Below are 18,078 nucleotides of genomic sequence, written 5' to 3'. Positions count from 1 at the left end.
ATAAAAGTTAAAAACGCTGACACGAGTAGGGCAGAACTATCATCATTTACGAATCCAATTCAACTTTTTAAAATGCAATGATCAAGGTGATTTCTTTGTGAAAACATAAAGATTAAATTGAGTCTTACGACGTCTCAAGTAGTCAACAGCTAAAGAGACAGAGAAATAGGTTTACATAGTCAATCATCAAGTGAACACTTAATCATTTTACTATTTAATTTTGCTTTTTCTCGTGTTGTATTCTTCTTTTCTTGTTTTCACTTGTATAGATTAACATTAACACGAGCGACTCGTTCGTGTGCCAAGATTTCGAAACACGTTCGTCTTCGCACACTCGGCACGAGCGAGCGAGCGAGAGAAACCCTAGTTTCCTGTGCACACCTCGCATGCTTTTGCTCGCACGCGCGGCACCTCTTCACTCGCACGCCGGAAAATTCGCTGCCAGGAACTCGCCACTGTCGTCTTCTTTCCCTTCGATCTGATCCTTCCTGATCCTGATTCCCTCCTTTCTCCTTCGATCCACACCGGAAATCCGCGGTGGCCGCCGGGAATTTTTGTACGCGGCGGGGTTCTGACGAAATTTGGCGCGCAGAAGACGGATTTGCCAGAGTTTTGTTGATCGAGCTGTGATTCCAGATGGAAGGTAAAATCGTGCTGAAATTCGTGAAATTAACGCGAAATTTGCGAAATTTCGTAGATATGTATTTAAAAAAAGGGATAATTGTTTGCTGCTGAGGAATGGAATTGGTGAATTAAGTGTAATGTGTGATTGTGTTTACGATTTTATTTTTTATTTTTACTGTGATATGAAGTAATTTAAATTTTACAATTGTAGACATAGGGAGACTTGGTTGTTGTTGTTGTTCTTTGTATTAGTATGAAGTATGAACTAATAAGGCTTAAAGAGGAGGGAAATTTGCTACGTGTTTAGTACTGCTGAAGAAGTGCTAATGCTGATTTTGTCTTTTTGCAGAATGTGGAATTCCCAATGTCATAGATTTTGAAATGGATGTAATTCGCAATTCTTGATAGCGTTGGCAGTCAACAAGTCAGTAAGATAATTGAATTGAGATACTGAAGGTTCAGTGGGATTATGGCAACTGATATGCAGAGGCTTATTGGAACCAGCGAAGATGATGATGAAGAAATAGAGATGGATGTGAAAGAAGAGGATGATGAGGATGGAGATGAAGAGGAAAATGGAGGTGATCATGGAAATGCTTCAGAGATGGTAGGGATTGATGGTGGGAATGGTTTAGTGACTGCTGGTGGTGACAACAGTTTTCAACAGCAACAGCAGTTTCAAGAACAAGTTGGAACCCCAGGTGGATCTGCTCGAAGATGTAGACCACTAGAAGAGAAAGAACGGACAAAGCTAAGAGAGAGGCGCCGGAGGGCTATCACTGCTAAGATCTTGGCAGGGCTTCGCAGGCATGGCAACTACAATCTTAGAGTTAGAGCAGACATAAATGATGTTATTGCTGCTTTAGCAAGGGAAGCTGGGTGGGTGGTTCTTCCTGATGGCACTACTTTTCCTCCAAGATCCCAGGTGAGACCTGAACTAGACTTTTTTATTCTGAAGATATCCTGGAGTTTGATTTGGTGTATATTTGTGTGGTTTCCATGATAAATGAGTGGACTATGGCCTGAGTATTGTTTACCCTTCAAATCTCCTTGTGACCGTTATGTTTTGAAGGACTTTATTACTGAGAACTATTATACAACCAAACATTGACACTTATACTTAGTACTTGTACCTTAGTTGTTTTCTTGGCTATGACAAGCTAAAAGTACTTGATGTTTTAAAATCTTATTACTGTTGTTGTATCTGCAAATTTCAGTTTTAACAAATTTCAGAAAACACCCAAATTGGACCTTTTCTTCTCAACCTTACAGGGTCAAAGGCCAACTGGTGGTAATTCTGCAGTTGTCACTCCATCTTCTCCAGTGCCTTCACAACCAACTCCATCTGCTTCCATCAGGGGAGTTGCTTCTGGCTATAGGAGCTCATTAGAGTATAATACATGTCAAACAAAAGGTGTTTTCATGCCAACTCCATCTCCTTATGATCTATCCTCAAGTTCTCGGTCTCAAACATCCATGGTGGGGGATGGAGAGTTACAGAGAGACAATCAACCTTTGGTTGGCAGTGGTTCAATGGATAATGTTCATGAGAAGCAGGTATATGGTAATTATGTGGCCAATATATAATTATCCTAAAAGGCATAGTCATCCCTTTAGTTTTGCTTATAAATTCAACATGGTGGCTTTAGCTGGTAAATCTGTTGGCATTGATTTTACAATTTACACCATTTTCTTTGCAGATTATTGACTTGCCCTGCAGATTATCAGAGCGTGATCTAGCCGGTACTCCATATGTTCCAGTGTATGTGATGCTACCGGTAAGCTAATTTTTTCTCTTTCTTTCCCACATTATTTCATCAAATTTCTGCATCATGGTTTCTTCATATGCTTGTAGTGAGTAGTTCCTACTGCATACTGCATTTTGTGTATATTGTTTTGGGAAATTTATGTAACTATTATGGGAAAGGAAACAAAAATATCTTCCTTTTTCCTAATTCAGAAATTCTTAATTTAATGTTTAGTAAGTATTTTCTCTCTACATTGTTGACAGTTAGGAGTGATCAATATAAAGTGTGAGCTTGTTGATCCAGATGGTCTACTAAAGCAGCTGAAAGTATTGAAATCAATAAACGTTGATGGTGTCACGGTTAATTGTTGGTGGGGAATAGTAGAAGCACATGCTCCACAAGAGTATAATTGGAATGGTTACAAGAGACTCTTTCAGATGGTGCATGAGCTGAAGCTTAAGCTGCAGGTGAGTTTCATTAGCAACTTGAATCATAGTAAGTTTCTATCTTGCTGCAATCTGGCTCAGGTAGTAACTTGTCTTTGTTGAAACTTGGCCAGGTTGTGATGTCGTTTCATGAATGTGGAGGCAATTTTGGTGATGATGTTTGCATTCCTTTGCCCCATTGGGTTGCAGAAATTGGTAGGACCAATCCTGATATCTTCTTCACTGACAGAGAGGGAAGACACAACCCTGAATGTCTTTCTTGGGGAGTAGATAAGGAACGGGTATTAAGAGGTCGGACTGCCTTAGAGGTAATAATGACATTGACATGACAATCATCATTACTATTTCTTTTTTCTTTCTTCTATTATTAGCATATTGGCTGCATCAGTTGATCCATGTAGTTGACCTTGGTCCATGGGGAGCCGTTTTGTTGTTAGTGACCACAATTAGTAAGAAATAACTAATATATGTTTAATGACACGGTACATCTGTATAGACACTGTCAACCAGATTTGAAGTAATTATTAAATCATGTCATTTTAAGTGTGAAGGCATTGCATAGTATTTTAAATAAAACATTTTTTAGCGAGACAAGTCTGTCTAAGTTATTTGGATCATGTTTGGGAAAAGTAGGAGGCAGAGTCTCCATTTTACGATATGCTTATAAAATTAAGGTATATAACTTTCATATCTAACATTTTTGTAGGTCTATTTTGATTTCATGAGAAGTTTCCGGGTAGAATTTGATGAGTATTTTGAGGACAGTTTCATCTCTATGATTGAAGTTGGACTTGGTCCGTGCGGAGAGCTAAGATATCCATCTTGTCCTGTAAAACATGGTTGGAGATATCCTGGTGTTGGTGAGTTCCAGGTAATTATTTTCGTAAGTATACTATATTTTCATGTATTTAGTCTTTTCCCATTTTTGGCTTAAATTTTCGTTGCATATGCTTTATTTGCTCAAACATCTTTGGCTGTTGTAAGCAAATTATATTCTATTCAATATATTGAACTTCCTTCCTCCCCCCACCCCCAAACAATCCGAACCAGTTGAGAGAGTGAATCAATTATGATACCGGATAAGATTTTTTTGTTATTGTAGATGTGGATAATTCATGGCTCAAAAGAAATGGTTTCAGCTATATGTAGTATCCTTAATTATTCTTGTCCACATGTTTTTCTGACATTTTCTTTAGGGCCTTTCAACCTCTATTGACATAGAGGACGAGTTTTAGTTTGTTGATTTTAAGAGAATGAGGAGAAATCTGGGCATGTTCCTAGGAATGAAAATTCTTAGAATAGGCTAAGATTATAAGCAATGTTTAGTTTGTGCTATTCTATGTTGTCTTTCATTGGAAAGAAATTCTTAAATTTTCAAGGTTACTTCATCTTCAGAAAACATCTGGCCACAACATATTATACATGGCCTGTGATTGTGGTTGTCCTCTCCTATTCACCTACTGTTGTTGATATCCTTTCGGTGATGCATGTGTTATGTAAAGTTTTCACCACTTTGCTCATCATTTTTTCTTACTTAATGGGCAGTGTTATGATCAATACATGTTGAAAAGTCTCAAGAAAGCAGCTGAAGCACGGGGACACTCTATTTGGGTTAGGGGACCAGATAATGCGGGTACCTATAATTCTCAGCCACATGAAACAGGTTTCTTTTGCGATGGGGGTGATTATGATGGCTTCTATGGCAGGTTTTTCCTTAATTGGTATTCTAAGGTTTTAGTTGATCATGGAAACGGGGTACTTTCTCTGGCGAAATTAGCTTTCGAGGGATCCTGCATTGCTGCAAAGGTAAGTTAAGGAAAATGAAACTTTTCATAAAATGTGGAAGAACTTGTAATCTAGGTTCTCTTTAAGTAGAATTGTAATCTAAGTTTTAAAAAAGTTTCGTTGACCATTATGTATCAGAATGTTTTTGTCTTAAAACATAAGGAATCGCATGATTGATATGGTTCTAGTTTTATCTGTGAGGCATTTAATTTGCAGTGCTTTTAAGCATCCCACTTTACACATGAACATAACATGATTTCTGACAACCCATTTTCATCTCACAGCATATCCAGAAAATATAACTTTCTCAGAAAGTCTTTTCAAGAAGCAACACTCGCACCATTTGTACACACGTTGCATTAATTCTTGCCAATTACTTCACCCTACCACTGACCAAAAAAGTATGTTTTATGGACCGATATTGCTATGTATAAATTTTCATCTACAGCCACCAGAAAACAATAGTGTGCCAATCACCAGAAAATGAGATGAGAGGGAAAAAGGAAGTGGAGGGTTTAATGCTTGTCCATTTGTAGGGTTATTCTTTTAGTTTTTGTGGGTTTGATTGTGTTTTGTGGATTGTGTCCTTGTAGTCTGTCCTGATATATATCTTATTTCTTTACAGTTGGCAAATATTTACTGGTGGTACAAGACTGCTAGTCATGCTGCTGAATTAACTGCTGGGTATTATAACCCATGTAATCGCGATGGCTATGCAGCTATTATGGAAATGTTAAAGAGCAATGGAGTTAGCTTGAACATTGCTTGTGCCGACTTGAACACATTGAACCAGCTTGAGGTCTTTCCAAAGGCATTCGCTGACCCTGAGGGATTAGTCTGGCAAGTACGAGTTAGCAATTTTTTTCTCTCTCTTTTGTTTTTCTTAAGCTAGTAGAGTAGTACTTATAAGCAATTTCTTCGTGAATATAAAGAATATTTATGATAACTTGCTTGTATTTAGAACTATGTTTTAGTGCTTAAGATTTATCGCAGTTCACAAACCCTAATCTGTATGTCTTATCGTGCATTGCAGGTATTGAATGCAGGTTGGGATCTTGGCTTACCAGTTGCCGGTGAGAATGCACTTCCTTGCCTAAACAGAGTTACCTATAACAAGGCTTTGGATAGTGCCAAACCCATGAATGATCCAGATGGAAGGCACTTTTCTTCCTTCACTTACCTAAGGCTTAGTCCATTACTTATGGAACAGCAAAACCTACGAGAGTTTGAACGATTTGTCAAGAGGATGCATGGTAAGTTTGACGAATAAAATTTCACATTTAGCTTGTTGCTGACAAGAATCAAGTTTATTTAAAAGAGTGGATTTAATTACATGCTGACAAGTGTGCACATACAACACTCAAATTCATAGCATGAGATTCTTTTCTTACTGGAATCATTTTAATTTTGTAATAGAACATGAAACGAGTCTAAGTAGCTGCCGAAGTAGTTGTCATTGCTCACTGATTGCATTTTAATTAGGGTTCATGTTGCCTTATATATATATATATATATCCTGCAGGGGAAGCTGTTCTTGATCTTCAGGTATAACAGCAAGTAAGCAAAGAAGAGACTCCGGTGGAATGTGTACAGTGTATTATTCTCCCCTGTGAAAATGTTGGAGTAGCCAGTTACATAAGCATAGAAGAGTAAAGATAGTCATTTGCTACCACAGATACTAGTTGATGCCCAAGTAGTTGTAGAAATAGATTAAAATAAGCTATTTTTCTTTATTCATTTTCTTGTATTTTATCAAAGAAACATCCGTTAATACCGGGATGTAAAATTTGTGCATACATCGTTGTGCAAACTCATTGAGCTTGTGTTAGCTACAGCCTACAGTGAACTATTATTTTCGTACATGCCACTTTATGATGTATACAAGTTTATATGCTAGGTTATCATTTATATTTCGATGGAGTTATGAAATTAAAATTTGGGATGGGAACTAAAATTTTATCAAATATGCATATTTGGAGATGCGAATAAAAATTGTAAAAGTTATTCTTAAAAATTATATTTTAAAACTTTAAACAAATATAAAATAATATATTTTTATTAATAATTTTAGATAATAAATTAATTTGCTTTGGAAACAAACGCGCTAAACATACCAGAACAATGAAATCTTCGTTAGCGTTTAGCATCGCAAGCATAAGCATTAACTCGATGTAATTGAATTCTTATACGAAAATTTTCTTTTTCGATACATTTTTAATTAATTCTTATACAATAATTTTTTTCAATATTTTTATAATTTTCTTTTCTAGAATGATGAGTGTGTTGGACAAAATAAAATAGGGTTTATATATCTTGTACTTTGAGATATATATTAAGTTTATAAATTAAAAGTTTTTTTATTAAAAATATAAAAAAATTAAATTTTTAATACATTTATTTTGTATTTATTAAATATAGATTTTTAAAATTTTTTATTATTGGTAAATTTATTATGTACCCTTGTTGTTAGGACACATGTTCACTTACCCAATAAAATATTATTCATTATTTATTACACAAACAATTTAGTTCCAAATCCATTATCCAATGCATGATTGTATACAGCCATAAATAAAATATTACAAACGCAGAAATTATAATTCACGTGTTTAATACATAATTTTCAAATGTCAATAAAGTTTCAGTGACAGTAAGAAAAGGTGATCAATTTTGACCGTACACTGCCAAAGACACTGATCTTCACACTTTCTCTCTTTCTCTCTACCTTTAGGTTCATTGGCTCAGCTCAATGGCCAAGGAAGAACAAGGTCTGTGACTCTCTCACCAAATTCTATTCATCTTCTTTGATTTCGATTCCGAGAATATTCTAATTTGCGTGTTCCGTTTGATCTTAGCAGTGTTTGAGTTCCTCGGGTGTGTTCCTCTGCTACAGAGACTTCCTAGCTCCTCCGTCAGGAAGATTTCTCAGCTTGTGATTGTTAAGCACTATGGTAATAATTATCCTTGATTTTGAGTTTTTGGAAAGTTAGAACTTTTTGATTGATGGATTAAAACTCCCTGCTAATGAATCATGTCGAAATTTTGTTGGGTAAACTACTAAATGGTATATCTGAAAGTTCATGTAGCCACAAAAGCATCTAGTAAAGATATGAACTTCAATTGCAAATGACTTGTGCATTTAATCCAAAATTTTGGGAACATCTGAATAACTATTTAAAAGGTATAGGCAAAAATCGAAGCAAAATTTTTCCTTTTATATAAAATTCTCGACCATTCAAAAACAAATCACAAAATAATTCACTTGGACTAAAATAACCAAATTTTATATGAAAAGATCATATTTTCCTAGTCATGTTTACAAAAAAAAAAAAAAAAAAAAAAAAAAAAAAAAAAAACCATGTCACAATCCGATCTCTAAAGTACTGTCTATAATGCCTGGTTATTTTTGTCACATTTTTAAATTTTTTGCCTTATTTGTCGTTGCTATCTTTGAAGATATTTTCGTAAAAATATAAATTTCGAGTATCATTTTGGTAATTTACCCAATTTTGTTTATGGCATGGCACTTTAATTTTATCCTTTTGGAGTAATATAACAACCTTGATACATGGGTTGTGTGTGCAGTTAAACCACTGGAAACTGAATCTTACTTTGATAAGTCAATGATTGCTTAGTTTTTATCTTCTCATGTCTTTTAATATGGTTAACCAACATGTTAATTAATCAATTACAATGAATTGGAACTGTCGTTGCTTCTGTTTCTATATTACATGAATGGTTTTGTCAATCTTGATCTTCCTTTACCATTTGTTATCAGGTGCCACTCTACCTTATATAATCTTCTTGAAATGATGACTGTGTATATTTTATGTTGAATTTTAAACACATGGGCAGGGCTTATACTACTCTTGATAAGATGACTAACATAGTCATTCCTTTTACCGCGTGTTTTTACTATCAGGACAGCTCAATGTTGTCCAAGTAGACTACATAGTCGACACTATAATAGACTTGTAGTGTTATGTTACAAATTATGTTTATATTAAAACTAATAAAATGTAAATTTCCTTTAATGGGTTCATTTATGGATTTTTAGATCTTCTAGTTATTGAATTACCTCCATCTTTACTCTCATTACAATGGCTTCTATAGGCCATTCCGCTGCATGCCAAAATTTTCATAATAGGTGCTACAGCAGCTGTCTAGCTAAAATATTCATTCCTAATCTAGTCCTGTATATCTACTTATGCAACTAACATTCTTGACAGTATTGAGCCTTTTTTATGGTTGGCTTTTCACCTCTCAACTTCAAAATTTATTTAAAAAAGGACTATTCAAAGAAGATTTATGAAATACTGAATTTCAATAATCTATTCGAACTTGGACGGATGTTTCATTGGAAGGAAATTGGTTGGTGTTCCAATAGATACATTGATTTTATGCTTTTGATTGATGAATGATGGGTTATCATTGTGTAGAGCCCGGAGATTATGTTGTTCGTGAGGGGGAACCTGCAGATGGGCTTTACTTCATATTTGAAGGAGAGGTATGCTTCTTTTACATGCTGTATTATAGAATTGAGAACTGCTAGGATGTTCAAAATTTAGAGAAACAATGCCAATATACAACATTCATTGGATTGCTTTTAGTGATTTAATGGTAAAAGCTACTGATGGATAAAAGGGTAGTGAATAAGTTTTTTAATTACAAGTAATTTTGGATTTGACAGTTTTGTGCTGAAAGTCGGCTTCTTGTCTTGTAGGCTGAAGTTATTGGATCGGATAGAACTGATGATGAAAATCATCCAGAATTTCTATTAAAAAGATATGACTATTTTGGTTATGGTAATCAACTTCATTCTTATAGTTTCATTGTTTTATTCTCTTAATATGCTTATTACAGATATTCCCTTAAATTGATGCATAACTATATTTTGAGAACACTAATATGATCTACAACTTGCAGGTCTAGCAAATGCTGTTCATCAAGCTGATGTCATAGCTCTGACTAAGGTGCCTTTTTAGTTTCTCATTCTGTTGCTCTTCAATGCAACAGCTCAGTATGCAATGACAAGTACAATAGATACATTCTTAATTAAAATGGATTTTTTAATTCAGTTTATTATTTTTCTTTGTTTGCTGTTGCAGTTGTCATGTTTATTGCTGCTTCATGAGCACTCAGCACTGCTACAGCCAAATTCTATTTGGAGTGAAGAAAAATCTGTTGATACATGTTCGCTAGTGGAGCATATATTGCATTTGGAGCCTATAGAGGTGTGTTTTATGTATATGCTAGAAGAGGAGATAGAAACTAATCAGATGTGATTGTCCTGGTTTATCTTTGGTTGTACAAAGTAACATGCGATATATTCATAATTCAGCTCATGTCTTTCTGTCGTTTATCATTGAAGGTAGATATCTTCCGAGGAATCACCCCTCCAAAGGCTCCGAAATTCGGGAAGGTGTTTGGTGGACAGACGGTTGGACAGGTATGATAAAACTACTTTATCTTCTTTCTATGCTACTCATGCCAGTAGCAGCCTCTACTGATAAACTGCTGACATATGTAACATGCAGGCACTGGCTGCAGCATCAAAATCTGTTGATTGTCTTAAAGTTGTTCATAGCTTGCATGCCTATTTTCTTCTTGTTGGGGATTTTAACAGTAAGCATGTGTGATCACTGAATTTTGTTGACAAAGTTTGGTGTAACTATCTTCTATGTTTCTTCATACTGCTTTTCCTTACTTGAAGGATTCATTTTCTTTTCTTGACCACATGTTATGTTGTTTTATGCAAGCAAGTTTCTCCTATTTTATTAATGATCTATATTACCCTTATCTTTCTTAGTTGGCAATCAAATATCTCCCTTCTTGATAAATCCTATTCTAGCTTTTCAACCCCACCCTTGATTCTGTGTGTGTGTGTGTGTGCATACGGGAACTCCCCTGCTTCCTTTTACTAGTTTGCGTGATGATAGAATGTCTTCAACTTTGTCTCCTTTGCTCAAAATGCTTATCTCTATTATGATAAGATTAGTTCATTAGCTAATCCAAGAGAAATAAATATAAGTGATAATTTGAATGGTTATATTTTTGACACATCCCTTCACACAAGACTCAAGAATCCTCTTTTGAGTTTGGATGAATTTATATAGGCTTTTTTTCCTTCTGTTTTTTTGTTTGTTTTATGCTAATTCTTTTTGTTTGGGGGTAACAAAGATTGAACTGACTTTTAGGTCATAAAAGCTCTAATACCATGTCGTGAACCCATTTCTCCCAAAAGCATAAGCTAAGATAGATCATAGTCATCTAACAATTTCAAATAACCATAATGATTTCAAGTAACTTATATTCCGTTCTCAATATTTATTAAGAAAAAGTTTCTTTATAGTTTAGGAATTTAGATTTCATTATCATTTTCTAGTTTCTGTACTTTAAAAAGTTTTTTTTCTTGTAAGATGACACTTTGTATTTAAGTAAATCATGTAATATTTTCTTCAGACTTGGGAAATCAGATATGCATATATGCATGTATGCTGCTAATTTATTTGCTCAATAGCTAATAATAGTAATATTAAGGACAATATATTTTATACATAGTCCAAACTTCTCTTTTCCAGTGCCAATTATATATCAAGTTCATAGACTCCGTGAAGGGAAGAGCTTTGCCACAAGGAGAGTGGATGCAATTCAAAAGGGAAATATCATTTTCACTTTGATGGCTTCATTTCAAGTAATACTAATTTTCTTGACTTGGAATAATATAATTGTCCCTTCAAAATGGATGACATTGTGTGCTCTAATAGTTGTAGACCATTTAGTCATAGAGACTTTAATACTATGAATGACCTATCTTTCCTAAAAACTTAAGCTATTATATGCATGTTCATGATTTTTATGTCCATCGAAGGGATTATTGTATTTACTTTGTTAATTGCATCATATGAATTCTAACTTTGCTAGAATGGATAAAATTCATGAAATAGCAACTCTGAATTTAGGTTTTTGTTTCTTGGCTAATACATGTTCTATATCATATGTCTCTAACTCTAGTTCAGGAATTCTGCTCTAAATTAGCACATGCTTAGTTATTTCCTTAACTTTACAGAAAGAAGAAATTGGGTTTGAACACCAGGAAGTGACTATGCCATCTGTCCCTAATCCAGATGAGGCAAGTACCAAGCTTACAGTGATCAAGAATTTTCAAATTGATATCTGGATTTTACATTATTTAATTTTGATATCTATTATAGCTTCTTTCAATATTATAGCTTCTTTCAATGGAAGAGTTACGGGAACAACGTCTTACTGACCCTCGTCTCCCAAGGTAAAGTTTATTATTGCCACACAGTCCTATATTTGCTTACTTGATGCAACATAGTCCTATATTTGCTTGCTTTAACCTTTTCAGTCTCTGGATAATATATTTGATCATTTTATGTGCCATAATGATAAGTTTGTTGCTTCAGAACTTACCGTAACAAGGTTGCTACATCTGAGTTCATTCCCTGGCCCATAGAGATAAGGTTCTGTGAGCCTAAAACTAAAACAACTCAGACCAAATCTCCTCCCAGGTTAGCATTATGCTATATGCACCTTTTCCCTTACATTTATGATACTTTTATAAAATTTGGTCTTTTATGATACTTTTATGATACTTTTATAAAATTTGGAATGCCAATGGGTGTACCACTCCTACACATTTATATTTGGCTTCCTAGCTCTTAAAACATCTTCCACCAAATAGAGCCTTAATGTCTAGAACTTCTTATGCTAATTGCTAAACATAGTGTAGTTTTATTTATTTTTAAAATTTCCTTTTTGGTTTTTGTTAAAAATAAATTGTGTGCAGTTTGAGATACTGGTTTAGAGCAAAGGGGAAACTTTCAGATGATCAGGCCTTGCATAGGTAAATGTCTTTTGTTTGTTATTTGATACGTCTGCTTTTGGTTTAGCGATTTTGGCACCAGGGCTTTGGGTCTAAAACAATGCCATTGCACAAACTCATTTTCCTTATGCCAAAATTCAAACGCTTCATAGAACAATGCAACTAACAACCTAGACGTGGTTTTGGTTGTAGGTGTGTGGTGGCATATGCTTCTGATCTGATATTTCTTCAAGTTAGCTTAAACCCTCATCGTCGAAAGGGCTTCAAGGCCCGGGCTGTTAGCCTAGACCACTCGTAAGTACAAGTTCCACTGTTTGTTGTGTAATATGTATTAAGTATTAACATTTGTGCCATATCTAACATGTGTCAAGCTACTAAATGCTTTTAAATTTTTATTTCAGCATGTGGTTTCATCGCCCTCTAAGAGCTGATGACTGGGTTCTCTTTGTGGTTAGTGTCATAAATGTTCCGTTATTATCTTTTTCCTCTAGTGATTAATTTTTTGAGAAAATTGAAAAATTATTAGTGAAAACTTCTCCTTTTGGAAAAATTAACAACTCTGCTAGTTAAAGTCAATACATTCTACTTGTCAACCACTCTTAGGTTATCATCAACTAATCGAGCAGTGCCTAATTTGAACTATACATACCGAAAACTTCTTAATTTGTAATTTTGTTTTGTTTGATGTTAATGTCTTGGTAAACTTGATTTGTTCTATAGATCTTTTCTCCTAGTACCTCCAATGCGCGTGGCTATGTCTCAGGCCAAATGTTCAATCCAAAGGGAGAAGTAAGGGATTTTGTGTTGCCATTTTTCCTTTTTCATCCTAACCTCTTTCCCTGATTCAACTGTTTCTTACTGTATTACTTTCAGCACCTTGTATCATTGGTTCAAGAAGGTCTAATGAGGAAAGTTAGTACTCCAAATTCAGCCATCAAATCTAAGTTGTGAGGTAGCTGAAGATGCAGGCGAACATGTGGTTCCTGTTCAGGGGTATCCCTTTTTTCTTTCCTTCATATTTTTGTGGTTCATGTCACACAGTATTAAATCTAAAGCATGATGAGTAAAGTAAGTCTATTTTATGATTCAAGTTCTCCCCTTCATTTTAAAACTCATAAAATCACAAAAGGTCCATTTTGCCTTTAAAAGGTGTTGTGACAAAAGAGCATAATGTAATAGGTTTGTACTAAATAAGGTTCTAAGATGTAATAAGTGTTGTAAGTGCTTGTTGTTTGATCTATTGAGCTTTATTCGTTTCAAACCTTGTAAAGGATGCCAACTGCATAAAATGGTAATCTTATCTTTAACTTTTATTGATGTGCTAATCTTATCCTAAATTCACAAATAATATGGAGTATTGGTTCAATCAATTTTCATTCTGGTTATATTTAACGAATTTTTTACTCGTTAAAGATTTAAAAATAGTAAATTTTACTAAAATGCATATATTTATTGTTATTTGAAACTTAAAACTTACTTTTTCTATAAAGACGTACCATTTTTAACTCGGTAATCGAGTAGCATAAGCAAAATCCAATAAAATATTCTTTTACTTTAACTTTCTTTTAATTATATTAGTATCAACGCAAATGTTTAAGGAATAAAGAACTTCGCTTATGTTTTTACTCTTATACCTTGAAGGTTACTTCTACTAAATATATATAAAAGTGTGTGTATCTCGAAAGAAAATCCAAGTAAAATTTCTAGAGATTCAATATGAAATTCTCAATGCTAACAAGTAGTTATATAGATAAACCAGAAAATTATTAACATCATTAGTCTGGGTGGTGTAGTTGGTTATCACGCTAGTCTCACACACTAGAGGTCCCCGGTTCGAACCCGGGCTCAGACATTTTCGTAAAAAGCAAGTATTTTCCTATTTTTCCTATTAGAGTCAATTTTAGTCGTACAATAGAACAGATTCTGTGGGGTGCATGCTTTTTCGAGTAGTGAATTTTCATACCCAACAGAATTTGATTTTAACATCATTGGTTAAGAAGAAAAGATATCTATCTATTGGTTTTGAAGTATGTTATGCAAGTTGATTGTAATTTACGGATTACTAATTCCTTAGTCAGCATGGTTCAATCATTCAGCTCAATTCTTTTTGGCTACCTGCCAGTCTTGGTCAAAGAGCAACATAAAGAAACATGGATTTTCTTTTCTTTTTCCAAAGTATTTTAATCGGAAAAATAATAATTCTGCAAACAGATTAATCCAACTCAGCAAAAAACAATGTTACAGCACATGTGCCATGCCTCTTGGAAAATTTTAGATGTCAATTGCAACAAAGTATTAGAAAACTAAATGATATAAATGTTCTATGTAAACCTCTTCTACACTATACTCGTGGATGAGGATTTTCAGCACCCTCTATCAATGAATGAAACTACTTTGTTAAGCCCTGGAGACACAGCACTACTGAGTCCTCACTTGTGTCGATCGAAATTGTTCCTTTGTCCTACCATAATAGACAGCTTCCTTCCCTGAAAAGGTGATGAAATTCCAGCCGAATGCCGATCCACCAACTACATATGTCCCTTGACCTTCTTCAGCCAGTGCCGTAACCTTAATTTCAGATGATGCCCTTGAGGTGAATGATTTCTCAACTTGAATCTGCTCCGGAGACTTCATATGTTGAGGCTGCTGCTCTTGCTGTGTTTGGCCATCTTGCTTATACTTTGCCAACAAAACTGCTTCCGCTTTCATATCATCGTATAACTTCACAACAATCTTCAATTCTGCAAGCACAAGTTGAAGTCAGAAAGCATGTTTCAACCAATCACATACAAGATAAAACATTTACTTTTGGAGGACAAATCCAAATATAAATAGATATAAATCCAATTGATGAGAAATTTCCATCGAGTCATAGCTGGTATATGGGCATTTGCATTCTAAATTTATTATGTCATCAGCTATGTAATAAATAGAATTTCATCCGGATGTTCTTACGTTCTCGAATTTCTCGGGATTCTTTGCTATTTTTGTAGTCAGGAGTTCGGATAACCTTCAAGATGAAACAGCAATCGTCAGGCACTTCATATAGCATTTCAAGCAGCAGAAGCTACCACAACTTAAAGAAGATAGAAGTATTGATTTACTCAACTCATCATAACTATTAGGAACAAAGTCTTATTAACTTCAATTTATCTAGGCAATTGCATGCTTTATCCTAATAGACTAATTAAAATTTCATAGGTTACGGTAACAAATGAACGAAACAAACTGGTTGAATATATAACTAAACAAATCTTCACAAAAAAGAGAGCAGGAACTAAGAAACAAATAGATGGCATTAACATAATCTTATACATGAGAACATGAGAGTTGACAGAAAGATAACCAAAGGAAACAACAGTCAGTAAGAAAAATAAACATGCCGCTATGATGGTCGAAGCAAGTGCAATGAGGCTAAGAAGTTACGTCAAAAAAGTTTAAGAGTTTTCTTACCAATTTTAAAGATAGCATTGTACTATTCCTAGAGAGCAGAATGTAATTGTAATCTTTCGACTAGGGTTTATATTGAGTTGGGTGAAATGCAAAAGTTTGTACTCATCACTGATAGATCCCGCCTATAAGTCCAATACTTAGTTCATGGTCCACATATAAGAATAATTTGTAACTATATCCAATCAGGAATTCAGAACAATATTACACAAAACAATTCTCTTTGGTCGTAAGTCGTAACATACTTTCCAAACAGACTTCAGGAATAACTACCCCTCGTGGTAGTAAACAGGGTGGACCACAAAGATGAAATGAAACTATAGTGTTCCAACTTCATTCATAAATCATATTTTCATTTAAGCCATTAGTATCTAAATCTCTTTTAATAGTTTTGCATATGGTTTTTCTAGGTCTCCTCCCTATAGCTCTAACTGTTGGATTACTTCCCATCTCATCCACTTCTTCTAAATAAAGCCTCCACAGGTCTTTTCGGCACACGTTCAAAACACATAAGACGATATTCTATCATCTTCTATAAAATAGGTGCTACCCCACTTTCCTCACCAAATGCTCTTATTTTTATTGCTACCTATATTATCTATGCAGAGTACCCTTCAAGAAGAATTATCCTACTTAATTGTATAGAGGTTCTGTAATTTAGATCTTGTACTCAATTTCATCACTCATTACCCAATTATTTCAGACACCTATTAAAATTCCCTCGCAAACCCTAGCAAAATGAATCATACTTTAGAGAAAAAAGAAAGTACTAAAATTACTAAAAGAAAGCAAACACAAATTTTCTCCAAATTCATCCACAACTTTATCCCTCTTTTTCGAAAAGAACAGAAAACGAAATCAAATCCTCACCAAGTTTATAAATTCAAACACTTTAACGAACAACAATTTCACTACATAATTTAATTTTCTTAAAACTAACTTCAAAAAATAAAAATAAAAACTTGGACTAAAACACATAGCAAGATGGTCAATGCAGCATAGTTCATACCATTGTGAAAGAAAAATAAAGAAAATAAAGAAAATAAAAACCAACCCAGATACGAAAATCAGATTGAGAGTTATATCGGAGGAAAAAGCAGAAATTTTGAGACAAGTTTGGGGTGTACCTGGATAAAATGGGGGCGAAGGTCTCGAATAAGTGCGCGAATCTTGTAGTAGTTGGAATAAGAATCAGATTCGAGAGGCCTCTTCTTCGTTGAAGAAGGAATAGCAGCACCACTCGTTGTTGTTGTTGTTGTTGGTGATGGTGAAGGAGGAGGAAGTTGTGAACTTTGAGTTGTTGTCGGTGCAGAAGAAGCAGCAGCAGAAGAAGGAGAAGGAGAAGTTTCAGGTGCTTTTGGTTCTTCCATTGATGTTGTTGCCCTTCTCTGCACTCCTCTCTTCTGCAACCACAATTGCGAAATTGGATTCCTTTCTTGGATGGATTCAAGGAAAATTGAAATTCAAAGGTTTCAGCTTTCAACTTTATTGGTATATTGAATATTAGAGTAAAAGTCAAATAAGTCTTGACCTTTTTAAATGTGGACATTTTAATTCTTTAAGATTGAAAAATACATTAAAATTTTTTACCTTATAAAATGTGTGACAATTATATTCCTCCATAGAGTTAGGGTTTAAAACGGTAACGAAAAATGCTGGCCTGTAGGTAACGGTGATGAGGTATCTGTTTTTGTTGTTAATATAGATGGTGAGCAAATTATTGATGGATAAATCCATTCTTATGCATCAGAACGACACTGTCACATCAGAGGGACTAGAACGTCTTTTCTCAACTGATTGCGGACCCTGTAAGCATAATGCACCTCCTCGATTGCTTCATATTCAGGGTTACCATTGCGAGGGAAGATCCTCTTGGCAATAGTATCGCACAACAACATTGATCGGTCAAAAGAAGAATCAACCGAAGGGCACCACTTTGTTGCAAGACTGATCTTGGTCAATGCACCGAAATTCAAAATCTGGAGATCATTTTTCAAACAATTGGCGAAGTGATCCAAGACGCTATTGTGGAAGAGCCGAAAATTCTCGTCGCTGTTGTAACGATCGAGGAGTTTCTTGGCCATGGCGAGTTTCCTCTCTTCCCTCAAAGCATGGGCCTTCTCTTTCTCCGCCACAAGGTCTGAAATCTTCTTTAAGGGCTTTGATTTGAATGGCC

At 34.7% G+C, this 18,078-nt stretch overlaps 3 protein-coding genes and 1 non-coding gene across 5 annotated transcripts; 3 read left to right on the top strand and 1 right to left on the bottom strand.

Moving 5' to 3' along the window:
- The first annotated feature begins 231 nt into the window (after nucleotides 1–231).
- LOC130977081 (beta-amylase 7-like) lies at nucleotides 232–6,512 on the top strand. Of its 2 annotated transcripts, XM_057902081.1 has the most exons (11): nucleotides 232–643; nucleotides 974–1,549; nucleotides 1,897–2,181; nucleotides 2,325–2,402; nucleotides 2,636–2,839; nucleotides 2,932–3,126; nucleotides 3,525–3,689; nucleotides 4,364–4,624; nucleotides 5,229–5,447; nucleotides 5,637–5,856; nucleotides 6,126–6,512. In XM_057902081.1, the coding sequence occupies exons 2-11, from the start codon at nucleotides 1,094–1,096 to the stop codon at nucleotides 6,152–6,154; spliced, it is 2,112 nt and encodes a 703-aa protein (XP_057758064.1). In that variant the 5' UTR covers nucleotides 232–643; nucleotides 974–1,093; the 3' UTR covers nucleotides 6,155–6,512. The 2 variants fall into 2 exon arrangements, with proteins under 2 accessions (XP_057758064.1, XP_057758065.1); XM_057902082.1 differs by lacking the exon at nucleotides 232–643 and having other exon boundaries at nucleotides 1,299–1,549; nucleotides 1,842–2,181.
- Nucleotides 6,513–7,217: 705 nt separating this feature from the next.
- On the top strand, nucleotides 7,218–13,777 carry LOC130976241 (acyl-CoA hydrolase 2-like). The gene is made up of 17 exons (XM_057901046.1): nucleotides 7,218–7,371; nucleotides 7,462–7,554; nucleotides 9,043–9,110; nucleotides 9,327–9,408; nucleotides 9,530–9,576; nucleotides 9,712–9,837; nucleotides 9,975–10,052; nucleotides 10,141–10,228; nucleotides 11,185–11,297; nucleotides 11,673–11,735; nucleotides 11,836–11,891; nucleotides 12,034–12,138; nucleotides 12,417–12,473; nucleotides 12,645–12,746; nucleotides 12,854–12,902; nucleotides 13,173–13,241; nucleotides 13,326–13,777. Exons 1-17 carry the CDS (start codon nucleotides 7,353–7,355, stop codon nucleotides 13,401–13,403), a joined length of 1,293 nt encoding a protein of 430 aa, XP_057757029.1. The 5' UTR covers nucleotides 7,218–7,352; the 3' UTR covers nucleotides 13,404–13,777.
- A 453-nt stretch (nucleotides 13,778–14,230) lies between these two features.
- On the top strand, nucleotides 14,231–14,304 carry TRNAV-CAC (transfer RNA valine (anticodon CAC)). Its single transcript has one exon. It is a non-coding gene; the product is annotated as a tRNA-Val (tRNA).
- A 297-nt stretch (nucleotides 14,305–14,601) lies between these two features.
- Nucleotides 14,602–17,369, bottom strand: LOC130973628 (uncharacterized). The gene is made up of 3 exons (XM_057898248.1): nucleotides 17,030–17,369; nucleotides 15,408–15,462; nucleotides 14,602–15,193 (listed from the first exon to the last, which is right to left on the bottom strand). The coding sequence occupies exons 1-3, from the start codon at nucleotides 17,270–17,272 to the stop codon at nucleotides 14,871–14,873; spliced, it is 621 nt and encodes a 206-aa protein (XP_057754231.1). The 5' UTR covers nucleotides 17,273–17,369; the 3' UTR covers nucleotides 14,602–14,870.
- Between the last annotated feature and the right edge of the window lie 709 nt (nucleotides 17,370–18,078).

Source organism: Arachis stenosperma, chromosome 4 (genome assembly GCF_014773155.1).
Source record: "Arachis stenosperma cultivar V10309 chromosome 4, arast.V10309.gnm1.PFL2, whole genome shotgun sequence".
NCBI lineage: Eukaryota > Viridiplantae > Streptophyta > Magnoliopsida > Fabales > Fabaceae > Arachis > Arachis stenosperma.
Note: the sequence above shows the minus strand (reverse complement) of the source record. Positions and strands in the feature narration are given on the sequence as shown.

Bases quoted from the DNA above. Each gene is read 5' to 3' on its own strand.
- LOC130977081 (XM_057902081.1), top strand. From the start codon at position 1,094: ATGGCAACTGATATGCAGAGGCTTATTGGAACCAGCGAAGATGATGAT. The intron at 1,550-1,896 runs GTGAGACCTGAA...TCAACCTTACAG, and splicing joins CTTTTCCTCCAAGATCCCAG to GGTCAAAGGCCAACTGGTGG. The intron at 2,182-2,324 runs GTATATGGTAAT...TTTTCTTTGCAG, and splicing joins ATAATGTTCATGAGAAGCAG to ATTATTGACTTGCCCTGCAG.
- LOC130976241 (XM_057901046.1), top strand. The intron at 11,298-11,672 runs GTAATACTAATT...TTAACTTTACAG, and splicing joins CTTTGATGGCTTCATTTCAA to AAAGAAGAAATTGGGTTTGA. The intron at 11,736-11,835 runs GCAAGTACCAAG...TCAATATTATAG, and splicing joins CTGTCCCTAATCCAGATGAG to CTTCTTTCAATGGAAGAGTT.
- LOC130973628 (XM_057898248.1), bottom strand. From the start codon at position 17,272: ATGGAAGAACCAAAAGCACCTGAAACTTCTCCTTCTCCTTCTTCTGCT. The intron at 15,463-17,029 runs GTACACCCCAAA...TTCATCTTGAAG, and splicing joins TTCGCCCCCATTTTATCCAG to GTTATCCGAACTCCTGACTA. The intron at 15,194-15,407 runs GTAAGAACATCC...TTGTGCTTGCAG, and splicing joins ATCCCGAGAAATTCGAGAAC to AATTGAAGATTGTTGTGAAG.